The following is a 27964-nucleotide window of genomic DNA, read 5'->3' on the forward strand; positions in this document are numbered from 1 at the left end:
GTGAAATTTATATGCTGTGGTGTCGAGAGATATCACCTATTAGAAAAAGAAGCCGCCCCACCACAGAGCCCGGCGGAACTTCCTGAGTAACGACTGCATTCTCTGACTTAAAGCCCTTCACTTGAACAATTCGTCTCCTGTCAGTGAGGTAGGAAGAAAACCATTGGAGGGACAAGGCCACAAACCACAAAACTAGCTAGCCATTTCAAAAGTATCTGATGGGACACGGTGTCAAATGTGGAGGAGCTGAGATCAAGAAGTACCAGAATTGATGAAGAGTCCCAGGTCAGCTGCCCAGAGAAGATCATTTGTAATTTTGACCAGAGCAGTTTCTGTGCTGTGTTTGGGAGGAAAGCCAGACTGAAAAAACTGCTCAAAGAGGTTATTTTTTTGAAAGGTGGGACTGAAGTTGGGAGGCAACTATCGTTTTGAGAACTTTAGAAATGAATGGAAGATTTGAAATAGGCTGATAATTATTAAGGATATCATGGTCTAAACCAGGCTTCTTCAGAATTGGTGGAATTGAGGCTGTTTTTAATGCCAGTAGTAAGGGGAGAGTTAATTATAGTTGGGGAGATATGTGATAAGCAGGACTTAAAGCTTGTAGGTTTTAGGTCCAACTGGCAAGTGGAAGAATTTGATGTTGTTATAAGCTGTGAGATATCATTTTCAGCTGGTAAACTGAACTCTGAGAATAAGGCGATTGGTAAGGGAATATGAGTGACAGTGGACAGTATGTCATATTCTGCACGTTGCTGGTGGATTTTTTTGTCCAGTTTTTGAGTTGAAGAAATCCAAAAAAAAGTACAGCTAGTATTTTTTCCATCCATCCATTATCCAACCTGCTATATCCTAACTACAGGGTCACGGGGTTCTGCTGGAGCCAATCCCAGCCAACACAGGGCGCAAGGCAGGAAACAAACCCCGGGCAGGGCACCAGCCCACCGCAGGGCACACACACACACACACACACACCAAGCACAATTTAGAATTGCCATTGCACCTAACCTGCATGTCTTTGGACTGTGGGAGGAAACCCACACAGACACGGGGAGAACATGCAAACTCCACGCAGGGTGGACCCATGAAGGGAACCCGGATCTTCTTACTGCAAGGCAGCAGCGCTACCCACTGCACCACTGTGCCACCCAGTATTTTTTTCCTCCTGTATTAATGATATTAATAACAACAAATTTTATTTAAAGTATATAGCGCCTTTCCCATGCTCCAGGCACGTCACTGATAGTGCCGGGAGGTGTACTGGTTCATACCAAAAACCGTTTTTTATTTCGGTTATGATATGGATTTTTCTTATACCGTAACACCGTTTTAAATAGCCTAAACAATGTTTGGAACGTGGCGCAGCAGGAAACTGTTTAAGGGGGGAATCTTTTTCACTGTTACACCGCTAAACACACATGCAACGGAGTACATGCGTTAGTTGAGCTTTTGAGCAGTGAAAATGGACAGAGAACATTCCGAAACTGAAGCTGCAGCCGATGAGAAAGTTGAACATGATGATACAAAAGAACTTTTGCCGAAAAAGGAGCCATGTCTGTTGTCTGGAGATACTTTGGTTTTAAAAGGTCGGATGTCGAGCAAACAACTATTTACTGCAAAAGTTGTAGAGCTAAAGTTGTCGCCGGAGGCGGCAACACAAGCACTTTGCTGCACCACCTTAGCCGCACACATGCGTTGGACTGCCACGAATGTATGGAGCTAAGATTGGCACACTCCACGTCCTCAGGTAAAACTGAAAAAGCTAAAGGACACTCGAGTCAGACGTCACTTGTAGATGCGTTTGCTAGAGGAACTGCCTACGACGAAAATAACAAGCGGTGGATTAAGATAACCAACAGCATTACAATCCATATAGCTAAAGTGTCAGTGGACAGAGATTGTTAACATTAACAGAAAGTGTAGTTGGTTTACAAAACATATTTAACTATTTATTCCTTTTCTAAGACGTGTTCAGTGCAGTACAACTCTTTGACAAGCACCTCTGGATATTTTACTAAGTCTAAATGCCTCTTTGGACGGTTGAAATATGTTGTCAAAATTATAGTTTAAGTTGTTTGCAAAATTTGTTCAATAAAAAGGTTCTATATTTTGACTGCAACTGTCATGCAATGTGATTCCTTCTCTTCATTAGTGCCACCCGCTTGAAAACTATCACTTTATGGGGCCATGCAAACCTGTATTAATACGTGTGTGCAAAGTAACATGTTTTTTTGTACAATGTACAATTCTCATGACAATGGAATAGGTTATTCTTAGCCAGTAATTGCAGTGGAAAATGTAGTTAACATCCACTCATGCATGGGAAAAAAAATACCGTTGAATACCGTGAAACTGGGATAATTTAGAAAAATACCGTGATATACAGTGCATCCGGAAAGTATTCCCAGCGCATCACTTTGTCCACATTTTGTTATGTTACAGCCTTATTCCAAAATGAATTAAATTCATTTTTTTTCCTCAGAATTCTACACACAACATCCCATAATGACAACGTGAAAAAGTTTACTTGAGGTTTTTGCAAATTTATTAAAAATTAAAAAACTGAGAAAGCACATGTACAAAAAGGTATTCACAGCCTTTGCCATGAAGCTCCAAATTGAGCTCAGGTGCATCCTGTTTCTCCTGATCATCCTTGAGATGTTCCTGCAGCTTCATTGGAGTCCACCTGTGGTAAATTCAATTGACTGGACATGATTTGGAAAGGCACACACCTGTCTATAGAAGGTCCCACAGTTGACAGTTCATGTCAGAGCACAAACCAAGCATGAAGTCAAAGGAATTGTCTGTAGACCTCCGAGACAGGATTGTCTCGAGGCACAAATCTGGGGAAGGTTACAGAAAAATTTCTGCTGCTTTGAAGGTCCCAATGAGCACAGTGGCCTCCATCATCCGTAAGTGGAAGAAGTTCGAAACCACCAGGACTCTTCCTAGAGCTGGCCGGCCATCTAAACTGAGTGATCGGGGGAGAAGGGACTTAGTCAGGGAGGTGACCAAGAACCCGATGGTCACTCTGTCAGAGCTCCAGAGGTCCTCTGTGGAGAGAGGAGAACATTCCAGAAGGACAACCATCTCTGTAGCAATCCACCAATCAGGCCTGTATGGTAGAGTGGCCAGACGGAAGCCACTCCTTAGTAAAAGGCACATGGCAGCCCACCTGGAGTTTGCCAAAAGGCACCTGAAGGGACTCTCAGACCATGAGAAAGAAAATTCTCTGGTCTGATGAGACAAAGATTGAACTCTTTGGTGTGAATGCCAGGCATCACGTTTGGAGGAAACCAGGCACCACTCATCACCAGGTCAATACCATCCCTACAGTGAAGCATGGTGGTGGCAGCATCATGCTGTGGGGGAACTGGGAGACTAGTCAGGATAAAGGGAAAGATGACTGCAACAATGTACAGAGACATCCTGGATGAAAACCTGCTCCAGAGTGCTCTTGACCTCAGACCGGGGCGACGGTTCATCTTTCAACAGGACAAAAACCCTAAGCACACAGCCAAGATATCAAAGGAGTGGCTTCAGGACAACTCTGTGAATGTCCTTGAGTGGCCCAGCCAGAGCCCAGACTTGAATCCGATTGAACATCTCTGGTGAGATCTTAAAATGGCTGTGCACCGACGCTTCCCATCCAACCTGATGGAGCTTGAGAGGTGCTGCAAAGAGGAATGGGCCAAACTGGCCAAGGATAGGTGTGCCAAGCTTGTGGCATCATATTCAACAAGACTTGAGGCTGGAATTGCTGCCAAAGGGGCATCGACAAAGTATTGAGCAAAGGCTGTGAATACTTATGGACATGGGATTTCTCAGTTTTTTTATTTTTAATAAATTTGCAAAAACCTCAAGTAAACTTTTTTCATGTTGTCATTATGGGGTGTTGTGTGTAGAATTCTGAGTAAAAAAATGAATTTAATCCATTTTGGAATAAGGCTGTAAAATAACAAAATGTGGAAAAAGTGATGCGCTGTGAATACTTTCCGGATGCACTGTAGAATTTTGGTCATACTGCCCAGCACTAGTCACTGAGTTTCATAAAGAAACAGCAGATATATGTAACATTGGACACAGATGCTTTCTAGATAGATAGATAGATAGATAGATAGATAGATAGATAGATAGATAGATAGATAGATAGATAGATAGATATATAGATAGATAGATAGATAGATAGATAGATAGATAGATAGATAGATAGATAGATAGATAGATAGATAGATAGATAGATAGATAGGAATGACAGCCTGGTTCAAGGGGAGAGTGCGATTACATCAGGGATCGGCTTGGTGGCCTTTCCTGTTTGCAATGGTGATGGACAAGTTGACAGATGAGGTCAGAAAGGAGTCTCTGTGGACTGTGATGTTCAGAAATGACATTGTGATCTGCAGTGAGAGTAGACAGCAGGTTGAGATGAACCTGAAGAGCTGGAGGTACACACTGGAGAGAAGGGGAATGAAAGTCAGTAGGGGTAAGATGGAGTGCACATGTGTGAATGAGATGGAAGGTGGCAGAAAGGAGCAGATGTGGTGAAGGGAGACAAATTTAAATACTTGGGTTCAACAGTCCAAAGCAATGGAGAGTGTGGCAGAGAGGTGAAGAAGAGAGTACTGGGTGGAGAAGACTGACAGGAGTGATTTGGGCTAGAAGAGTATCTGCAAGAGGGAAAGGGAAGGTCTATAAGATGGTAGTGAGACCGGCCATGTTGTAAGGTTTGGAGACAGTGGTGGATGCTTTGACAGTGGCGGAGGTGAAGATGCTACGATTTTCCCTCAGAGTAATGAGTTTTAGACAGGATTAGGAACAAGTATATTAGAGGGACAACACAGGTATGAGAGTTTGGTGACCAAGTCAGAGAGGCAAGACTGAGATGGTTTGGGTACATCAGGAAAAGAATGTTGAGGTTGGAACCGGTAGGCAGAAGGAAAAGAGGAAGGCCAAAGAGGAGGCTTATGGATGTGGCGAGGGAGGACATGAAGGAAGTCAATGTGGCAGAAAATGATGTGAAAGACATGGAGAGATGGAGACGGCTGAACCACTGGGGGAAAAGCCAAAAGAAGAAGAAGAAATGTAACTAATAATTTTTTCCTCATCTATCTACCTAGGATGTGAGCAAATGTAAGGTTTCTTAGTTCAGAGAGTGACGATTTCTTTCTATTGATTCTCTCTAATGGCCGTTTCACTACATGCAGAACGTTGTGTGAATGTCAGCAAGTCGCTGATTCACTAATCACCCCAGGGTGCATCGACTTTCGGATGTAGATAAGCAAAGCCTGCTGCACGGGGAGAGCATTGAGAGTTCATCAGGGCGTGCCAAGTAATAAACTGAGAACAGCAGCAACTTTGTATGGATTCTAAGATAACAGGCAAACAAGTGTGCAGGTCCAAGATAGGGTCAGAAACAGGCAAGGGAGGTCAAGGAAGATATCAGACCGGACAGGGTCAAAGGCAAGATGAAGGTCAGCCACAGAAGTCGGAAAGACAAAGAGTCCTCCGAGAGGGCATTACGTCTAATCGTGGAGCATTCAGGGAATCAGGCGTTGCAGTCTGCCACATGGCAACCGGGCAGGCCGCCTGGGAACATTACAAAATGGAGGCATCAGGAGGGAGAAAGCAGCTTATTGCATTACATGAATGGATCACTGAAACGTTTTGCGTGAGCCGTTCCATTGTATGCGACCTTCCAGAATGATACGTCTCAGAATTTAAATGATGGATGACCTCTGGGTTTGCATTTGACGGGTTTTGTTTTGTTCAGAAGTTGTGGAAATGTATGTTCTGGGCCAGTTCCCCAGGGTAACAACTCCAAGTCAAGGTCCCTTGACAGGAGGAGGGCAGACGCTGTTTATGATACACGGTGAATGAGTGGCAAGCAGGAGGGAGGAAATCATCCTCCGTCTTGTGGTGCCAAGGTGGCAGATATGCAGTGGATTGAGAAAATCTTCAGGCTCCTTCACTTTTTGTACACTTTATCCATTTAAAGTGAAATCTGCAACCCAGTAAAGCTTCCACTTTTGCCCACCCATCTACACTCAGTAACCCATAATAACAAAGGAAGGAGGTTTTCAGAAAGGTCTGAGAATTTACTTAAATAAAATAAATCACAAACTGAAACCTCTCATTCCTAGAAATATCAAGACCTTTGCTGTGTCACTCCAGATTGCGCTCAGGTACATCCCTGTTTGCTTTAATTCTAACCATGAGATGTTTCTAGAACTTGATGGGAATCCTCCTTAGGGGAAACTGAATTGCTCGGACATCATTCAGAAAGGCCCATGGGTCCCTGTGTATGGAAGGTCCCACAATTCACACCAAGTGTCAAAGACAAAAACCAAGCCATGAAGTCTTTGATCAAATTGTAGTGAGGACACCGATCAGGACAAGGGGATCAAACCGTTTCTAAAGCGGTGACAGTTCCCAGGAGCACAGTGGCCTCAAGAATTGTGTAATGGAGCCAGGAGTTGGTCACCTGGCCAAGTAGAGTAATGAGGTAGAGGAGCTTTGGTCAAGGATGTGACCAAGAAACTCAATGGTCACTCTAACTGAGCTTCAAATGTCCCTTGCTGAGATAGGAGAAGCTGTCAGAAGGTCATACTCGGGTGGCCTCAAGAATTGTGAAATGGAAGATGTTTGAAACCACCTGGACTCGGTCAAATTGAGTGACCTGCCAAAAGGGCCTTGGTTCAGGGAGCTGACCAAGAACCTAATGGTCACTCTAACAGGGTTTCAGAAGTCCTCTGCCGAGATGGAGGAACCTATTGGAAGGATGACCATCTCAGCAGCACTCCGTCAAACAGGCATTTACAGTAGACGGGCTAAAAATGAGAAAATGATTCTCTGCTCTGATGAGACAGAAATTGAGCTCTATGATCAGAACTCCAAGCACTTTGTCTGGAGAAGACCAGGCACGGCTCATAGCCTTGGCCAACACCAACCCCACAGTGAGGTATGGTGGTGGCAGCAGCATCATGCTATTGGGCTTCTTCTCAATGGTAAGGATAAGGTGGCTAGTCAGGACAGAGAGGTCCTTGACAAAACCTTCTCCAGAGTGCATTTGACCTCTGACTGGGGCAATGGTGGACCTTTAAACACAACAATGACCAAAGCATACAGGACGAGACCAGGCTGAAGTGGCTTCAGGACAAGTGGTCTGAGTGTCATTGACTTGCACAACCAAAGCCCAGGCTTAAACTCCATAGAACATCTGTGGTGAGGCACAGATCTGATCACGGCGAATAAACAGTTTCTAAAGCTCCGAGTGTTCACAGGAGCACAGTGCCCATAGAATTTGGGAGCATGTGCTGATGGTGTGTTGTGACACCCACCTGGACTGGGACACCTCAGCACCACACTGGAACAGTGCAAGGTTTTATTATTTTTTTATACTGTGACTGGAGTGCCAATCCTGCCACCAACTACCAAGTTTTCCCTTGACGTTGGTAGACCCTGCTTGCAGGGCTGGATGCAGGTTAAGGTCATACCCAGGCGGTCTCAAGAATTGTGAAATGGAAGATGTTTGAAACCACCAGGACTCATCTTCCTCTCTTTTTGTTATATAGAACCTTTCCCATTTTCCTCTCTCTTTCTCTGTTATATAGTGCCTTATTTACTTATCTATCACTATTATATAATGCCTTTCTCATCTTCCTCTCTCTCTCTATTATATAGAGCCTTTCTCATATTCTCTCTGTTATATAGAGCCTTTCTCATCTTCCTCTCTCTCTGTTATATAGTGCCTTATTTACTTATCTATCACTATTATATAATGCCATTCTCATCTTCCTCTCTCTGTTACATAATGCCTTTGCCATCTTCCTCTCTCTCTCTGTTATATAGTGCCTTTCTCATCTTTCCCTCTCTCTTTGTTATATAGAGCCTTTCTCATCTTCCTCTCTCTCTCTCTGTTATATAGTGCCTTTCTCATCTTCCTCTCTCTCTCTATTATATAGAGCCTTTCTCATCTTCTCTCTGTTATATAGAGCCTTTCTCATCTTCCTCTCTCTCTGTTATATAGAGCCTTTCTCATCTTCCTCTCTCTTTGTTATATAGAGCCTTTCTCATCTTCCTCTCTCTCTCTGTTATATAGTGCCTTATTTACTTATCTATCACTATTATATAATGCCATTCTTATCTTCCTCTCTCTGTTACATAATGCCTTTGCCATCTTCCTCTCTCTCTCTGTTATATAGTGCCTTTCTCATCTTTCCCTCTCTCTTTGTTATATAGAGCCTTTCTCATCTTCCTCTCTCTCTCTGTTATATAGTGCCTTTCTCATCTTCCTCTCTCTCTCTATTATGTAGAGCCTTTCTCATCTTCCTCTCTCTCTCTATTATATAGAGCCTTTCTCATCTTCTCTGTTATATAGAGCCTTTCTCATCTTCCTCTCTCTCTGTTATATAGTGCCTTTCTCATCTTCCTCTCTCTTTGTTATATAGAGCCTTTCTCATCTTCCTCTCTCTTTGTTATATACAGCCTTTCTCATCTTCTTCTCTCTCTCTCTGTTATATAGTGCCTTATTTACTTATCTATCACTATTATATAATGCCTTTCTCATCTTCCTCTCTCTTTCTGTTATATAGAGCTTTTCCTATCTTCCTCTCTGTCTCTGTTATATAGTGCCTTTCTCATCTTCTTTCCTTTCTCTATTATTTAGTTCCTTTCCCATCTTTCTGTCTATCTATTTTTATGTAATGAGCTGCTTTTAAAAGCCGTATTTCCCCCTGGGAACAAATCAAATTCTATTGATCAGTCCGTCCGTCTATAGCCCTGCCTTGAAATCACCAGCTTTGCAAAATGAATGGAAACATTTAAAACAAAGCCAGTCAGTACTTTAACAATAACTAGTAAGTTGTCAAGAGTGAAGTGTGTAATTGTAGGCTGTAACTTGAGCCCTCCATGCCTTCAGGAAATAAGATGGTGCATCCCAGTACAACAAATAAACAATACAGTGTGTGTGTGTGTGTGTGTGTACCGAGTGAGCAGACAAAAGGCTTACTGTAATGTTTACGTGCCCCACAATGCATTTCAGTCACCGATGCAAAACACGGATGCTTTGTAGTTTTCTGGACTAAAGTGACCCAATCCACTAAACGTGTTATTCCTTTAGGATGATTTCGGTGAGATGTGAACCTTCAACTTTACATTGTGTTGTTCATTCTTACACATCTAAAACTTTTAAATTACAATTTATCTCCCGGTTACTTTACCATAACACAGGGGTGGGCAATTCTGGGCCAGGAGGGCTCTGGAGCGACTGTTAGATTTTGTTCCAAGCAATTTCAGGATTACAAACCAGTTCTTTAGTTTATGGAGTCTGTCCTTTAACTTGATGTTCTGTGGTTTTTACATACTGGCAGGGAGTGTGGCAGAGTGGGTAAGCGTCAAACACCGAGACTGTGGGGGGCTTCAAATCCCGCTGCTGACACTGTGTGACCCTGAGCAAGTCACTTCACCTGCCTGCCTTCCAAATGGAAACAAGAAATGCGACCGATCAGACCTCACGAGTTGTAAGCTGCCTTACGTAAAGGCGCCAGCCAGACAATAAGATGAGCTCAGCAGCCCATTCGTTACAATCCTTGGCAGCTCTGCCTCTCAGGAGGGGTTTGTGGGATTTTTAGCTTTCATACATAAAAGCTTTTTTTTTTGGACCTAAAATGTTTCAATTGTAGATGATTGCGGAATAAGGAACTTCAAAAGCAAGCAAATTGTCATATTAATGCCAAAGTAAAATTAAAGTGCCAAAAGGGCTGCGCTAATACACTTAGTGATGGAGCACAAACGTTCAATGTGAATCTGATCAGAACTTGTTAATTCAAATACAGCTGCACCGAGTGTACGACACCTGCTGTTAACTCCATTCTGAGTCACCGTTAGTGACAACGTGGGTTTAGACAGGTGGCCATGAAAATCCGACTTGCGCTGGGACTTTTATAGCCAATATCTGGGAGAAAATTCCCTTTCATTTTTTCAGAATATTCTTTCAAAATAGGAGGAATGACTTCATTTACTTTTTATTACTGGAGTTTTGTTTTTTTTTTTTAATTCACACCTTTACTTATAATATGCCCACGCTAACCATTATTTCATTATTTAAAACTAACTGTTGTCACCCATCCAAATAATCAACATAGACCTCAGCATTGTAGTGAACCACCTATTGGACTTTAGTAATGAAATGCATTGAATTTGCCTTTCCAACAGATGGCGCATCACAAATTATAGTAATAAAATGCATTGCTACAAATGTTTTTGAAGCAGCATCTGTTGAAATGACAAATACAATGCAATGCATAGGTCTCTGATACTGTATATGCACTTGCCATGTGATATATAAAAACATTTGTAATGTTTGTGATGCGCCATCTGTTAGAATGATGAATGCAATGCATATGTCTCTGTTATATGCCATTTGGTATGGGATTTGTAAAAGCATTTTTAAAGGTTTGAGGTCTGCAAATCTGTTGGAATGACAATTGCCATGCAAAATATACAATTTAAAAGGTAACACATTTATTAACACCAGCAAACATCCACATTAATAAAAAGGACAATTGTCAGTGTGTCTGTGTCAGTCAGGCTGCTGTGTCTCTGTCATTCCCAGAAATAGTGCATTACAAACATTTGTAGTCATAAAAGATGGTACATCAGAAACATGCACAAGGTTTTTATGATTCCCATGCAAAATGGCATATAATTGAAACATATGCATTGCATTTGTCATTCCAACAGACGGCGCATCACGAACATTAACACAGCTTTTATGACTTCCATATTAAATGGCATAACAGAGACATATGCCTTGTGTTTGCCATTCCAATGGATGGTGCATCACAATCGCTAGCACTGCTTTTACGATTCCCACATCGAATAACATAATAGAAACATATGCATTGCACTTGTCATTCTAGCAGCTGGCGCATCAAAAAATATTACACTTCTTTTACAACTCCCATATTAAACTGTATGTAACAGAAAAATATGCATTGCATTTGTCATTCCAACAGTTAGCGTATCACAAACATTAACATAGCTTTTATGACTCCCATGTTAAATAGCATATAGCAGAGACATATGCCTTGCTTTTGTCATTCCAACAGATGGTGCATCACAAACATTTCCACTGCTTTCATGAATCAAACCCAAATGGCATTTACCAGAGACACACACATTGCATGGTGCACAGCAAACGTTAAAGTGGAGGACTACATTGGAGTTTTTAAATTTCTATGTGGGGGTGGCACAGCTCGTTACACTCAAAGTTTATAGTCGTGGACATTATAGACATTGTGAGATTCACTTCTTTATATTCTTTATTCTCCCTTTGCTTCATAAGATTTTTTTTTTACCCAAACCACATACAAATTAACCCTGAGCCATAAGCCACAGACACAGACTGAGCTGTAAACCTTATAATTTAAAGTCTAATTCTTTATCCAAAAGGCCACACTACCTGCCTACAAGGGCAGAATGGAGGGACCAGGGTAGTAATTTAGTCTGGTCTACTAAATGACAAAGGAGCCAAAAATGAAGTCACAAACCTACTCCCATTGAAACCCATGTTATAAATTCATATTAAAGGTTGCATTCACAAAAGCTATTGTCCTAGTAATTATCATTCAGTGACTCTAATGACGCCTTTGTTGAAACGCCTTGTTAGACACCAGTAATTGACTATATGGGGGTTGTCTCATCTAAAGTTACCATCGGGCTTTGTACATTTTACCAAAAGCAAGAAAAACAAATAAATAATAAATCGGTACCCATTCACTATTTTAAAGAACCGTAATTTTCTGTGAAATTAGGCAGGCTCAGTTATGGGGTGCACTCGTGACTAGCTGAAGGTGATAGAGGAGGAGAGAATGACCACAAAACTGATGGCCCTTATGAACAAAGCTGCACTTCCTCTCTTTGACACACTAGCGTGGAGGATTTTTAGCCAACACATTATTCAACAGAAGTGTGTTAAGAAGTGTGACTGGGGCAACTTTATACCCATGGAATTAGCTCTTGTCTGTGCTGAGCTGGAGTCCCAAGCATGCAGTCCCCAAAAATGACCACTAGAGGGGAAAAACCGTCAAACAAGGCTAGGAACAATGGCCAGACAAAGGGTCTTTATCTATAAAAACAGAATGGAAAAAAGAAAGACTGTGGCTGAACTCACCATACCAGTTACCAACTTTAAACCGTCGTGCAGAGGTGGCTCTGTCAGGCAGCACGTTTACTGGCAGTCACAAAATTCGGCGAGCAGGCCTGTCTTACCAAGTCGGACACATGATTGCTAAATGTGACACGGGCAGCAATTTCCAGTTCCATAAATCAACACATTTTACAGCTTATCATGGTGAAGAGGAAGCTCAGCCAAGTTGCAAAGCTCTCTCTTTACTGGTCGATCTGCATTCCTACCCTCACCTATGGTCACAAGCTTTGATCACAGATACAGGGGTGTCTGAACTTGGTCTTCAAGATAGCCTGAAGAACGCAGAACATTGTGCTCCAAGAAGAGCTGCTGCTTCTCCTCATTCAGATGAGTCAGTTGAGGTGGTACAGGCAGCTGATTAGGACGCCTGTCCAACTGGGAGGAGACCTCAGGGAAGACCCAGGACACAAAGGATAGAGGATGTTTCTTGGTTGGCCTGGAAATGCCCCTGGAGGAGGTCACGGAGAACAGAGACGTCTGGACATCATTGCTTAGACCAGCATTTCTCAACCTTTAAGTATTAGCGATCCGAGTTCTCATAACAGTTTTAATCGCGCCCCCTAACGTTTTTTTTTTTTAAAGGAGCCCACTAATACCCATTTGTTCTTTTTTAATTAATGATACATCATAGATGCATATTTTATTATATCTGCTTAACTTTTATCGACATTTATCTGACTCTATATTTATTTTTCTAGTATCAGAAGGTAGTTTAACTTAATTTGTTTTGGTTTCAATAGATGGATTTTTCATATTTTCGATTCTTGTTTTCTTTTTTTCACATCTTCGCGCCCCTCTAGGGGGTCCCGCCCCACAGTTTGTGAACCACTTAACCCGGATGTAGTGGAGTGAAATGTTGCATAGAAGCTGATAAATATTTTGTATGTCTTTATTTGTAGAGAATTAGCATTTTACTTGTTATAACGTTTAAAAAGTGTAAGGAAAATGGAAAACTGTTTTTTTTTTTTCTCTACCCCCAAAACTTCAGGAATGCCGTTTTTCCAAGAGTGAATTGCTGGCCATCCGTGACAGAGAGGGATAGTTTTATTACTTTACATTTCCTTTCCTTGGTTGTTTGTTTGAAGAATGCTGACAACATAACAAAATTACAATATTTGAGTTTTAAGTGCTGCACCTGAGCTTTTCCATTGGTTGAATGGTCCAGGAAGGTGCGGGTGTGCTCGTCAGGGGCTACACAGGAACAATGAAGAGAGAGAGACCTTGAAAAAGGCATGATGACATGATCTCTCATTTTCTGCCATGTTGCATCCTGACGAAAGCCGACCAGATGATGACCTGAAGACAGCAGGCTGACCAGGCGGAATCAAAAGCAACTATACGTAATTCCACCATCTGAAACTCCATACCTAGTATCATCAGGTTGTATGGTCTTGGTTTGGCAAAAAAAATCACATTCAGTGGGTGCTTGTATGGCACTGATTATGAAACAATGTATTACCTATAATAAATAGTTACAAGTGCAGCTCTTTCTCCTACCTGTTCTTTCACTCTGTGTAATTGCCTGAGGTTACAGGGGTAAAGAAGGGAAGAGGGGAGGAAGGGCTGAACTGAAGTAGGGTATCTGATCACCGAGTGGTAAGTGTATGGGATTTGAGGCATTTTGTTTAAAGTCTAGACAATAAAGATGGCAAAATACCAGACCCATACAAGTAGCAGAGAATGATGGGATGGACCAATAAATTGAACTGCAGAAGGTTGTAGTGGTGCTACACGATTAATGTCGTCGTAGATGTATTTTGTGCCAAGTCCTGTCTTTCGTAGCATTGCCGTGTTTACATGGTTTGTGTGGTTTGTGTGTCTATTTAAATATGGGGATGGATAACACTGTGGAACCGTGGCCCCTCGGCATAATTGGTCCTGTCAATTCCATCACCTGCATCCGATCATTCGCTATATTATAAATATAGTTTGGAGTTTGTTCATTTTTTAATTATTTATTTATTAATATATACTGACTATTTTGCATATGGTTTGTTGTTTGGCTTATTTTTGATCATCGATTGGTTGTAAGTTTATTTGGAAGAAGTACAGCTTGAACGTCCTCAACTTGCCAGGCCACGGGTCTTGGTGATGTAGCTGCCATTTTTGGAGAGTGAGTCGGCCATTACAAGGTAAACCTGACATACCCCACAACTGTTATTTACTCATTTATCTGACATCTTTATCCAAGGAGATACAATTGTTTCGAATTCTTTTGTTTTTGTTTTTTGTTTTTTTTTTTTATAATTGGGGCACAGTCCAGTCGGGACAATATTTAAATGAAGTCACCATCGTAAGTTGGAGTTCACCACTGGGCCAGCTTTCAAGGACCACAGACTCAGTGTCACACCAAAACTTTGACCAGCAGGTTGTTGCTTCTCTTTTCTTTACGTCCTTTGGACAACTCAAAAACGGGGTCTCCTAGGACCCCAACACTCTTGTTTTCATCCATCGTTTTATACGGTTTATGAACAGAATGTCTTGTGCTTCTATTTACTGCCAGGTCTCTCACTTCTCATTGCAGGTTTAAGCCATGGCTTGAATTGTAACGCACCCTGGTTGAGTTGCTGTGTGATGCGGCTCACATTTATAACACAAAATGACTGATTTGGGAGAAGTGAAGCTATGTTACAATTTCATGGCATTTTCATCCAGACTTCCTAATGGATACTTTGCTGTTTCCCCAAATAAGAAGTGGATCTGGAGCTAAACAAGTGCAGGACTTTGTTTCCTGCCTTCATAAGGCACCGTTAATTAAACAAAACATAATCTCCGCTCCTGTAGAAGAACGCTGTACTTACCTCAGTTAAAAAAAAAAAATAAAAAGCAAGTCATAGCCGGCATAATTACTATTTTGTGAAAAACAATGCACCACTTGCTATAGCAACCTTTCCACCATGAGCAATGCCAACCTGTGCAGAGCCCACTTGGACGCACACCGAGTTCCGCCTTGCCCAGCTCTGTGCTGCCCCGCCCATCCCTGTCTGTCTAGTTCTGACATGCCCCACCCACTCACAGCTGTGTGGTGTAGCTCCGCCCCCAATGCATACTCTGATATACTGGTACTCCAGAATATTCAACACCCACAAAGCAATGGAGGGTTGGGTTCAGTACCTGCTCATGGCTAACTGAGATGTGCTCCTTCAGGACAATCCAGGTGACACTTTCAAGCAGTGGAGGAGTGGTCAGTGATCCATCATAGGTCCAGTAATCAAGTGAATTGGGAAGCAAAGTCGAAGGGTTAAAGTTGGAGAAAGTGTGCTGGGTACCCTAAAATTTGATATAAAACAGTACACTCGTTTCAAGGGTTTGCAATGCGCAAAAGTGAAACGTACAGGACATGTCCCGTCCACTCTTACCATATTCTGAATATCAGCCATAGCGTCCACCACCGGCTGCAGTTGTGGATTACTGCTGCCAACCTGCAAGACAAAACAAAAAAAAACTTTCACCAAGCTATCCTGTCAAATATTCTCAGTGGAAACACAGGGGATGAGGGTCCATCACTGATAACCGCAGATTAGATAAAACTTTATTAATGCAGAAACATAAAAAAAAAAACAAGAACAGACTCACAGGACAAATGCAGCAAATCAATTAATAAATAAATAAATAAAACTTAACTATTATATTGGGTGGAAGCACTGAATTGCCCAATAGTAGTGGGCAGAAAAGACCCCCAGAAGAGGTGTCTTCTTAGCCCACTGTGGCAAAACGAGCCTGTGGCTAAAAGTGCTCCATGACAGCGACTCCTGGAGGGAATGGAAGGCATTTTTTTTTTTTTTTTCACGATAGCATCGAATTTCGCTGCCATCTTCTTTCCCACAAGTGAGTCCAGGGTGCGCCCTGTGATGTTCCAGACTATCCTCATAAATTTTGTGCTTCTTTTGAGCTCAGGTTTCTTCTCCAGGAGACTAGAGCACAGACGCCACACTGGCTACTATGGACTAGTAGAATGTTTCCAGCAGCTGGCTAAATACATGAAAAGACCCAAAGTCTCCTTAGCAAGTCCAATCTGCTCCTACACTTCTTGACCAGTGCCACCGTGTGGTCAGACCAGACCAGTTTTGATGGTACTTACAACTCACTGGCTACCAGGTACAGGTAGAACATTTCCAGAATCTTTGCTGCATAATAAAATGAGCTCCTTCCCAGTCCATCTTGGCGGTGATCTCATCAGACCTGCCTCTATTGTAAAGAATCTTAGTGTCATGTTTGATTCCACATTTCTATGTTATTAGTTAAAACCAATTAGGGGTGTTCGTTATTGTCACTTGAACATCAGACCACATTTTAAACTTTACACATACTGCAAGTGAAGTTATTTCCAAAGGTTTCACCTACTTCAGTAATTCAGTTACCAGCATTGCTTCAAATTTTCAATTTGTTCAAAATGGCATGACCAGCGACGTGGGCCTTGGACTCTTAAAAACGTGCCTGGAAGTTGTGTGTTTGTCCTTCCAAGGAGTGGCACTAAAATTCAGAATGACTGACCCGATTGTCTCCGTGTCTTTTTAAATAAACAAACCCCTCACCTATGAATTTGCATTTCACGGAGGTCCACGGGTATGGGCCACCTTGTACAGCGCTCCATAAGTGTACTCACCTGGAGAAAGACGCCAACCACTGCCAGACCATCAGGGTTCTTGGCAGCCTCAGCCATGTTTGCATATTTGTCAGCATTCCAGTGAACTAAATGGAGCTGGAAAGCAAAGCACAAAGAGGGATTAACACCACAGGAGAAGGAGGTCAGAAACGATCAAAGGCGGTTTAAAGCCTCATACAGTTTATAATATTAGGAAGTGTGGACGGACGAAGAAAATGTCACATAATGGACATTGTACACATGGGGATGGGCAACCTGGTCACACAATTACTTTCTTTTTTATTGCACAGTATATTTCCAATCAAATTGCTAAAACATCTTTTTGCATTTTATCACATATTACACATCAAAATAATATATAATGTCAAGTGTCAACTTAGAGCTCCATTTCAGTCTGGCTATTTGGCTGTATGTTGGTTATAAAGTGTACAGGTCATTGTAATTTAGGCTCTGTGAGCCATTTGGAGCTCTAGGCATGGTGGACGGATGGATGTTGCCACTCGTTATCCATAACGGGCAGTCAATATTATTAGACTTTGATGACCGGAGTTTTCCCGCTCTTGGAGTCTCGCTCCTTCTGCACCACAAACGGAGCCCCTTTGTGTATTGTGTAAGGCTTATCGGACTGTAATTCTACTCCTAGCCAGGGGTTGGCGCTGTCAAATAACACCTCTCCTTGCTTTCCTACTGCAGAAAGAAATGATTGACAACCACACTCTCATGACATCACATCCAGTTAGGTCTGCTGAACCGGCCCCGTCCTGTCTGCAGACCAGAAAACCTCTTCACCTCCCATCACCAATCAGTCACACTTTTGACTCGTGCGAGAGTAGACTTACTTGGTGTTTATTTTCATTTTTCTTCACCAGTTTCAATACACGGGGTATTGCTTCAGCACCCCAACTCTTTGTCATCTGGTTTTGTCTATTTTTACAGTAGACCCTGCCGACTTGTTGACTAGTTGACTTTCAAAAACAGTGCCCATCATGCAACAGTGCCCAGTCAGTATCATTAGAGTGAGACAACCGGGGATTGAGGGGATGGCATCCTCCGTGTCCAGAGGGTACACCTCTTAACATTAATAACTGGTGCCACTCAGATGATGGTACCCCAGGAGGGCTAAGTGGATTAAATGACTCTGGTGTGGGTCACCAGTAGGCAGCACAGACTGATCTTCAACACAGACCCAGCCTGTGGACAAGTTGAAGATTGGTCTGTGATTCTCCAAAATGGCAGGTAAAGTATGCCCACCAGTGACCCATGCCAGACCCACAGAGCCTCAGTTGAAATGACATGTACACTTTGTGACTGACGTTCAGCCAAATGGCCGGTCCAGAGCCGTAAGTCGCCACCCGACTGTAGGTCCTTTTATATTTATAGAACAATAGAGTTAGTTTCATAACCATTTATTAATTATAAAATGTTTATTATTATATGTTACATATTTGGTTTATATACACACACACACACACCCTCAACACAGGCAAGATGAAGGAGATGATAGTCGACATGAGGAAGGAGAGGAAACCTCACCGGCCACTGTTCATCCAAAGGCTTGAAGTGGAGAGGGTGAGCAGCATTAAATACCTGAGCACATACATCAGTGAGGACCTCACTTGGACACTTCACACCACACAGCTGGTCAAGAGGGCTCAACAGCGGCTGTACTTTCTGAGGAGGCTGAGGAATTCTGGTATGTCAACTAAGATCCTCGACAACTTTTACAGCTGCATTGTTGAGAGCGTCTTGACCAGCGGCATCAACGTGTGGTACGTTAAAACTACTGCTATGGACAGCAAACGCCTACTGAGAAGATCAACTGGAATCCACTGCCCTCTCTGCAGAGCATCTACAACTGCAAAGTCCGCAGAAGAACTGCCTCGATCCTCAATTTTCATCATTTTAGCTCTGTATGCCACCACAATGGATTTGAAATGAAGCAACCAAGATGAGATTGAAGTGTAGATGTTCAGTTTTAATTTAAGGGATTTACCAGAAATATCGTATGAGCAATTTAGGAATGGCAGCCATTTTTATACATGGTCCCCCATTTTCAGGGGCTCAAAAGTATGTGGACAAACTAACCTAATCCTAACTATAACGATCGTTTTCAATATTTGGCTGAAAGTCCTTCACAGTCAATGACTGCCTGAAGTCTGAGCCCGCGGGCATCTCCAAGTGTTGGATTTCCACTTCAGTGATGCTCTGCCAGGTCTTTACTGCTGCGGTCTTCAGGTGCTGCTGTTCGTTGGACTTTCTGCCATCAGTTTTGTCTTCAGTAAGTGACATCCAAGGGGCTCAAAAGTATTTGAACATTTGTTGTCCACATATTGATTTGGCAAAATTTTACACCAGATGCCCTTCCTGACGTAACCCTCCCCATTTATCCGGGCTTGGGACCGGCACGAAGAAACACACTGGTTTGTGCATCCCCTGTGGCTAAAAGCAGGAGACAGAGCTGGAGGTAGCAGAGTTAAAGATGTTAAGGTTTGCATTGGGTGTGATGAGGATGGACAGGATTAGAAATGAGGAAATTAGAGGGTCTGCTCAGGTTGGACGGGTGGGAGACAAAGTCAGAGAGGTGAGATTGCGTTGGTTTGGACATGTGCAGTGGAGAGATGAGGGGTATATATTGGGAGAAGGATGGTAAGGATAGAGCTGCCAGGGAAGAGGAGAAGAGGAAGGCCCAAGAGAAGGTTTATTGATGTGGTGAGAGAGGACATGCAGGTGATGGGTGTGACAGAGCAAGATGACGAGGACAGAAAGATATGGAAAAAGATGATCCACTGTGGCAACCCCTAACAGGAGCAGCCAAAAGAAGAAGAAGAAGAAAAGTATTTGGGCATTTGACGGTCAAGCTGTTCCATAGTCAGGTGTCAGCAGGTCCCTCATTATTTCATTCACTATTAAGCAGGTAGAAGATCTGCAGTGGATTCCAAGTGTGGAGTTTGCACTTGGAAGCTGTCACTGTGAACTCTCAATATGAGGTCCAAAGAGCTGCCCATACAAGTTTAATACAGGCCATCATTAGGCTGAGAAAACAAAAGAAACCCTTTAGAGAGACAGCAGAAACACCAGGAGTGGCCAACTCAACCATTTGGTAGAATCTTAAAGAGAAGGAACACACTGGTGAGCTCAGCAACACCAGAAGGCCTGGACGACCATGAAAGACAACTGTGCTGGACAATCACAGAATTCCGTCCTTGGTGAAGAACCACCAACTCACAACATTCAGCCAAACCAAGACCACTCTCCGGGAGGTCGACCTATCATTGCCAAAGTCTACCATCAAGAGAAGACTTCATGAAAGTAAAGACAGAGGGTTTACCACAAAGTGCAAACCACTGGTAAACCTCAAGTATAAGAAGGACAGATGCCAGACTTTGCCAGAAAATATTTTAAAATCCAGTCCAGATTTGGAACAGTTTCATTGGACAAATGAAATTAAATAATAGGTACCGGAATGATGGAAACAGAAGATTACGGTGAAGAGAAGGAATGGCTCATGATGCGATGAATAGCACGTCATCTGTGGCACATGGTGGAGGTCATGTTATGGCCCGATCACGCATGGCTGCCAATGGAAGTCACTCACTGGTGTTTATTGATGTGACTGCTGGCAGATGTAGCAGGATGAATTCTGAAGTGTAGAGGGCGCTATACTGTCTGCTCAGATTCAGACAAATGCTGTAAGAATTATGTTTCTAGACTTCTCTAGCGCCTTCAACACCATCCAATCTCTGCTCCTTAGGGACAAGCTGACAGAGATGGGAGTAGATTCATACCTGGTGGCATGGATCGTGGACTATCTTACAGACAGACCTCAGTATGTGCGTCTCGGGAACTGCAGGTCTGACATTGTGGTCAGCAGCACAGGAGCGCCACAGGGGACTGTACTTTCTCTGGTCCTGTTCAACCTATATACATCGGACTTCCAATACAACTCGGAGTCCTGCCATGTGCAAAAGTTCACTGACGACACTGCTATGGTGAGCTGCATCAGGAGTGGGCAGGAGGAGGAGTATAGGAACCTCATCAAGGACTTTGTTAAATGGTGCGACTCAAACCACCTACACCTGAACACCAGCAAAACCAAGGAGCTGGTGGTGGATTTTAGGAGGACCAGGCCCCTCATGGACCCCGTAATCATCAGAGGTGACTGTGTGCAGAGGGTGTAGACCTATAAATATCTGGGAGTGCAGCTGGATGATAAATTGGACTGGACTGCCAATACTGATGGTCTGTGCAAGAGAGGACAGAGCCGACTATACTTCCTTAGAAGGCTGGCATCTTTCAACATCTGCAATAAGATGCTGCAGATGTTCTATCAGACAGTTGTGGCGAGCGCCCTCTTCTACGCGGTGGTGTGCTGGGGAGGCAGCATAAAGAAGGAGGACGCCTCACGCCTGGACAAACTGGTGAAGAAGGCAGGCTCTATTGTAGGCACAGAGCTGGACAGTTTGACATCTGTGGCAGAGCGACGGGCACTGAGCAGACTCCTATCAATCATGGAGAACCCACTGCATCCACTGAACAGGATCATCTCCAGACAGAGGAGCAGCTTCAGTGACAGAATGCTGTCACCGTCCTGCTCCACTGACAGACTGAGGAGGGGGGGGGTAAATGTTAACATTATTCAAAGTTATTGTCTGTATACCTGCATTGTTATCACTCTTTAATTTAATATTGTTTTTATCAGTATGCTGCTGCTGGAGTATGTGAATTTCCCCTTGCGATTAATAAAGTATCTATCTATCTATCTTCACAGTACTGATGGACAATGAGACAAAACATCCTGGGACAGCAAACCAAGGGCTTTATAACACAAAGTAGTGGAATATTCTTTAATGGCCAATGTCACTAACTGAAGACAAAACTGATGGCAGAAAGTCCAACGAACAGCAGTACCCGAAGACAGCGACAGTAAAGGCCTGGCAGAGCATCACTGGAGTGGAAACCCAACACTTGGAGATGGCCGCGAGCTCAGACTTCAGGCAGTCATTGACTGTGAAGGACATTCCACCAAATATTGAAAACGACCGTTATAGTTAGGATTAGGTTCGTTTGTCCACATACTTTTGAGCCCCTGAAAATAGGGGACCATGTATAAAAATGGCTGACTTTTTAAAACAGCTCATACGATATTTTTGGTAAACCCATTGAATTAAAATTGAAAGTTTATACTTCACGCACATCTTGACTGCATCGTTTCAAATCCATTGTGGTGGCAAAATTATTAAAATCGTGTCACTGTCCAAATATTTATGGAGCCGACTGTATATGCTGAATGGACATCATGCCTCCCATAGCTGCATTGCAAAGGGTTATTACTGCTCGAGATGTTTGAATTCTGGTTCAGTGAGGACTGTCAAGCCCCATTTTTAGCTGCCATTCTTCCACTTCCCTAATGGTAAGCTCTCGTAACGCATTGGTAATCTATCAGGTTTTAATGCCAGCTGGTTATTAGAGAAAACTTTGCTCAGTTGAAACTTGTTAATTCTGTTCAATTAAACAACACACATAAACCAAGAGGAGGACAGAAGAAGCAGCAGAACACCCAGCTGCAGAACTGCATGAGTGGATAAGAACCTCAGAGTTGGAGGATCAAATGTCTTTAGAGGTGCTCCACCTTCAACTTTTGACTGACCCCCTCCCTCCATGACTAAACTTGAAACACTTATGGAGTTATTTAGTAAAACAAGAAACAATAAGCCTGCATCATCCAACAGCCCAAGAAAGTATTTTATCCTACAGCAAAATCGTCAGTACCTCAGCAGCAAAGGGTTTCCCGTGTATCGTGTGTTCAGAGCCATGATGGTCAGTCGAGCCCCAGTGAAAGTGAAACTGGGCCAACCTGTAGGTCCCCTGGACCGGTCCTCCAGTTAGACCTGTGGGAAAGAAAAGAGATGACATGGATCATTTTTTAGGTTAACAGTAACCAGTCATTCTGGCCAGGTTGGATTCGCACTGTCAATTTCTTGATGCTGTACTGTACCCATGCAGAGATCAGACAGATGTTCTCCAAACTCCTATTTCTACTTTAGCTTTATTTTGCTTTACGTCGGTCCCTTAGACGGGCCAGCCTTCAAACGCCCACCCAACTCCTCAAACTCAAAAGTCTGTATACCCTCAGATACTCAAAACAAAAACGTACAAATAAATAAATAAATGCCCTTCCACAGCTGACTGATAAAAGCAGCCACACGTCATGCAGAGAAATAAAATGACGTCGGTTTAATATTAACTCGATCCGGAGGACCTTTAGCCCGAGCAGACGGCGCTTTACTGCTCTGATTCATTCAGCCGTCGGGCTCGAGCGGAGCTCTCGGGGGCGCGCACACGAGAGGCCAAACACAGCGCATGGCAGGCAGATTGTTAGATTCCAGATTCCGCTAACAGTTACCGCTCGTTCACTAGATAAAGAGTGAGGTGCTTTACATGGGTGGATTTTGTTCGATTCCTGATGGAAGAAAAGTTGTAAACCGCCGCCGAGGAGTTTTGTGAGGAGTCGCGTCGCGCCTGCTTCATAATGGGCTGATTGCGTGCACGCGCTTCTGTTATCACCTTTACTCAACTTTCTGCCGTCTCCGTTTTTATTGATTGATGCTATAGTTAAACTGCTCGGATGAATTAGTAACCTACACTAGGATTGTGGGGACCTCTCTTAATTTAACAACATAAATTGTACGGAGCATTGTATTTGAGATGGCGCACTGTGAAAGGCGCTCTACAACACAGATTGTTCTTTAATGAAAATTGTGTAATGTCGCTGACAAGTTGCATGAGCCCCGGGGATGAGCTGCTACCACTTTGAGCAGGCATTCTATCATGAAAATAGGACTATAAAAACGGCAAGCCTCCAAAGTCATATAAACATTTAGTTTAGTACAGCAAGCGAAGAGCGAAGAATCCATTGTCATTATCAAAGCCCACCCTACATTGTGATTCAGAACCTCACAAATATTTAAAGGAATACTCCACCTAAAAATTATTATTTTCTTTATACGTGTATTTACTTAACCCATGTGGTTTGTAGTGATACTAGAGAATGAAATTTAGTTTCATATTTCCATGCAGAATGGAGCAAAAAATATATACAGTATACACAATTCTATGGAGGTGTACAATGCCAGACTGGCGAGTGATTTACTGATCACGAGAATACATTTATTTAACTGGCCAATGTCTTTATCCAATGGGCGGCACGGTGGCGCAGTGGGTAGTGCTGCTGCCTCGCAGTTGGGGGACCTGGGTTCGCTTCCCGGGTCCTCCCTGCGTGGAGTTTGCATGTTCTCCCCGTGTCTGCGTGGGTTTCCTCCCACAGTCCAAAGACATGCAGGTTAGGTGGATTGGCGATTCTAAATTGGCCCTAGTGTGTGCTGGGTGTGTTTGTGTGTGTCCTGTGGTGGGTTGGCACCCTGCCCGGGATTGGTTCCTGCCTTGTGCCCTGTGTTGGCTGGGATTGGTTCCAGCAGACCCCCGTGACCCTGTGTTCAGATTCAGCGGGTTGGAAAATGGATGGATGGATGTCTTTATCCATGGTGACTTATAGCATTTCAGATATGATTGGTTACATTATCAGCATTTATCAGTTGGTCCGCAGGCAGATGAAGCAACTTGTTCATGGTCATACAGGTGTCAGAAGTGGGATAATCTCAGGGTCCGAAGCCTTAACCACTACACCACAAGGTCTTCTACCAACCAAATGACTTGACACATGGATTATGTGACACGAGTAACACGAGTCTTTTTTTATGGATGTTTTGACATTGTTTGCTGTTAAAGGGTTTTTGACCCAAATTTACCAAAAAATCAAAAACCACAAGCGATGTGCGTGTTGTGAGAAGTAGTGGGGTGTTGTACCGGGTTAGCCATTATGTATGCAATGAGAAGTCAAGCAAAACGACACCTTTCATTGACTAACTGATCTAATTACAATGTGCAAGATTTTGAACTGGGGCCCCTAATCTTACCTGAGGGAGACCGGAGGAGCCCGTAATCTTATGAGTTAGCCAATAAAAGGTGTTATATTGCTTGGCTTCTCATTGCATGTCGTGAGAACACATTTATTTATTTCGCCGATGCTTTTATTCAAGGCAGCTTACAACCCCCGAGATAAATGATCGCTTCCATTTCTTGTGTCTTTGCTTACCGCCAGACAGTGGTGTCAGAAGTGGGATTGGAATCTACAACCTCGGGGTCCGAAATCTAATGCTTTAACTGCTACACTACTTTCTACGACTGGATGACGTGACATGTAGATTATGTGACATGAAGAACATGAGATTTTCCCCCCCTCCTTCATGGATATTTTAATATTGTTTGCTGTTGGAGGGTTTTTGACTAATATTTACTAAAAACAAAAGAAAATAAATCTGAGTGATTTACCTGTTGTGAGAATACATTTATTTATTTGGCCGATGCTTTTACTTAAGGTGGTATACAACATTTGAGATATACCATTGGTCCCATTGCTTTTATTTTTCCAGCTGGAGCACAGGCAGGTCAGGTGACTTGCTCACGGTCACAAAGTGGTGTCAGTAGTGGAATTTGAACTCCACCTCAAAGGCTGCAGTCCAAAGCCTCAACCGCTACTCTACTCTACACTACAGTTTTCCGTACAACCAAATGACTTAACACGTGGATTATGCGACATGAAGAACGTGAGTTTAGGTTTTTTCCCCCCTTAATGGATATTTCGATATTATTTGCTGTTGAAGGATTTTTGACTAATATTTACCAAAAACAAAAGAAAAAAAAAAGTGATTCAAATGTTGTGAGAATAGATGTATTTTTGTGGCCGATGCTTTTATTTAAGGTGGCTTACAACATTTGAGATATGATTGATTCCATTTCTTTTGTTTTTCCAAATTGCAGCCCAGGTAAGTGAAAGGACTTGCTCAGGGTCACAAAGTGGTGTCAGAAGTGGGATTGGAATCTACAACCTCAAGGTCTGAAGTCTAAAGCTTTAACCACTTCATTACACCGCTCTCTATGACTGGATGACTCAACACGTGGATTATGTGACACGAGAAACGTGAGATTTGTTTTTTTCCCCCATAATGGATGTTTCAATATTGTTTGCTGTTGAAAGGTTTTTGATTAAAATTTACCAAAAAAAAAAAATCAGAAAAAAATGAATGATTCACATGTAGTGAGAATACATGTATTTATTTGACCGATGCTTCTATTTAAGGTGGCTTACAACATTTGAGATATACGACTGGTTCCATTTCTTTTGTCTTTCTAATTGGAGCCCAGGCAGGTGAGGGGACTTGCTCAGGGTCACACTGTGGTGTCAGAAGTGGGACTGGAATCTACAACCTCAGGGTCTGAAGTCCAAACCTTTAACCGCCACACTACACTACACTGCTCTCTATGACTGGATGACTTGACATGTGGATTATGTGACACAAGGAACGTAAGATTTGTTTTTTCCCCATAATGGATGTTTCAATATTGTTTGCTGTTGAAAGGTTTTTGATTAAAATTTACCAAAAAAAAATCAGAAAAAAATGAGTGATTCACATGTTGTGAGAATACATGTATTTATTTGACCAATGCTTCTATTTATGGTGGTTTACAACATTTGAGATATACGACTGGTTCCATTTCTTTTGTCTTTCCAATTGGAGCCCAGGCAGTTGAGGTGACTTGCTCAGGGTCACACTGTGGTGTCAGAAGTGAGATTGGAACCTACAACCTCAGGGTCTGAAGTCCAAACCTTTAACTGTCACACTACACTACACTGCTCTCTACGACTGGATGAGTTGACATGTGGATTATGTGACACGAGGAACGTGAGATTTGTTTTTTCCCCTTAATGGGTATTTCAATACTGTTTGCTGTTGAAGAGTTTTTGACTAATATTTGCCAAATACAAAAGAAAAAAAATTAAATTGAGTGATTCACATGTTGTTGTGAGAATACATTTATTTATTTTGCCAATACTTTTATCCAAAAAGGGCTTGAGATATAGGATTGGTTCCATAGGCTTTTGTTTTTCCAATTGGAGCACAGGCAGGTCAGGTGACTTGCTCAGGGTCATAAAGTGGTGTCAGTAGTGGGATTTGAATGCACAACCTCAAAGGCTGCAGTCCAAAGCCCTAACCACTACTCTACACTACAGTTCCTCGATACATTTATTTGGCCGATGATTTTATTTAAGGTTGCTTACAACATTTGAGATATATGACTGCTTCCATTTCTTTTGTCTTTCAAATTGCAGCCGAGGCAGGTGAAGTGACTTGCTCAGGGTCACAAAGTGGTGTCAGAAGTGAGATTGGAACCTACAACTTCAGGGTCTGAAGTCCAAACCTTTAACCGCTACACTGCTGTCTATGACTGGACGACTCGACACATGGATTATGGGACACGACTAATGGGAGATTCTTTACAATAATTACAATAATTTTTCAATATTGTTTGTTGTTGTCCAGCGTGGTCACCATACTCCTCAACTGCATCAAAATCTTTGCCATCTCCATTCTGCGTGGATAGAAAAGTCTAGGCTGCCATTACAAACCACATGGGGCGAGTAACATTAAACAGTAGGTCACTTTGGGATGGAGTGTCCCTTTAAGAAAATGTAGGAAAGCGCTGACAGAAAAGAGCTGAAGCACTTTATCCTTCCCAGTCATTGACTGTTTAGCTTTTAAAAGGGTTGCAATGAATTATTGAATTAATGCTGGCATCATCTTACATTTCATCAGGTTATCATTTAAATAAATAAACAAACAAATAAATAAATAAAAACGGCGGCATCATCACCACCATCAGTCAGACTGCATGGCGTTTTTTTAGCTGCCGTCTGCCTAATTCCTCTTAAATCCTCATTGCAGTAATCCTGCCAGATCCCAGCTATCCAGAAGTCTTATCCTAATCTCGCACGGGCTGACAGTTTCTAAAACCAATTTATTTTACCTTCATTAGTTAAATCTAACTGAACCCACCAGGAACCTTTTTTTTTTTTTTAAAAAAAAAAAGGCGAAATGTTTTTGACAAAGTCTACAAATAAATAAAAATAATTCCATATTATGGAGCCGATTTTATAGCACCTTTCCCTAAGCTGTCAGTATGTGACCCAGATCCACGTTTCTATAATAAATCAACTCTGAGTCACCCGCTGCAGTGGCCCAGCGGTGGGATTT

General features: G+C 42.6%; 1 protein-coding gene across 2 annotated transcripts in view; it reads right to left on the reverse strand.

The window, feature by feature from the left end:
* Window positions 1-27964, reverse strand: part of LOC114642997 (carbonic anhydrase-like) — a 67039-nt gene that overhangs the window by 25739 nt on the left and 13336 nt on the right. The window contains exons 1-5 of one of the 2 annotated variants that reach the window (XM_051929303.1): window positions 22810-22828; window positions 22584-22702; window positions 16815-16910; window positions 15568-15630; window positions 15323-15478 (exon numbers count right to left, since the gene is read on the reverse strand). In XM_051929303.1, the coding sequence (XP_051785263.1) occupies window positions 15323-15478; window positions 15568-15630; window positions 16815-16910; window positions 22584-22702; window positions 22810-22813 (438 nt within the window). In that variant the 5' untranslated portion in view covers window positions 22814-22828. Of the gene's footprint in view, window positions 1-15322; window positions 15479-15567; window positions 15631-16814; window positions 16911-22583; window positions 22703-22809; window positions 22829-27964 lie in introns of those variants that run through there. The other variant, XM_028791722.2, reaches the window with a different exon arrangement.

Source organism: Erpetoichthys calabaricus, chromosome 6 (genome assembly GCF_900747795.2).
Source record: "Erpetoichthys calabaricus chromosome 6, fErpCal1.3, whole genome shotgun sequence".
NCBI lineage: Eukaryota > Metazoa > Chordata > Cladistia > Polypteriformes > Polypteridae > Erpetoichthys > Erpetoichthys calabaricus.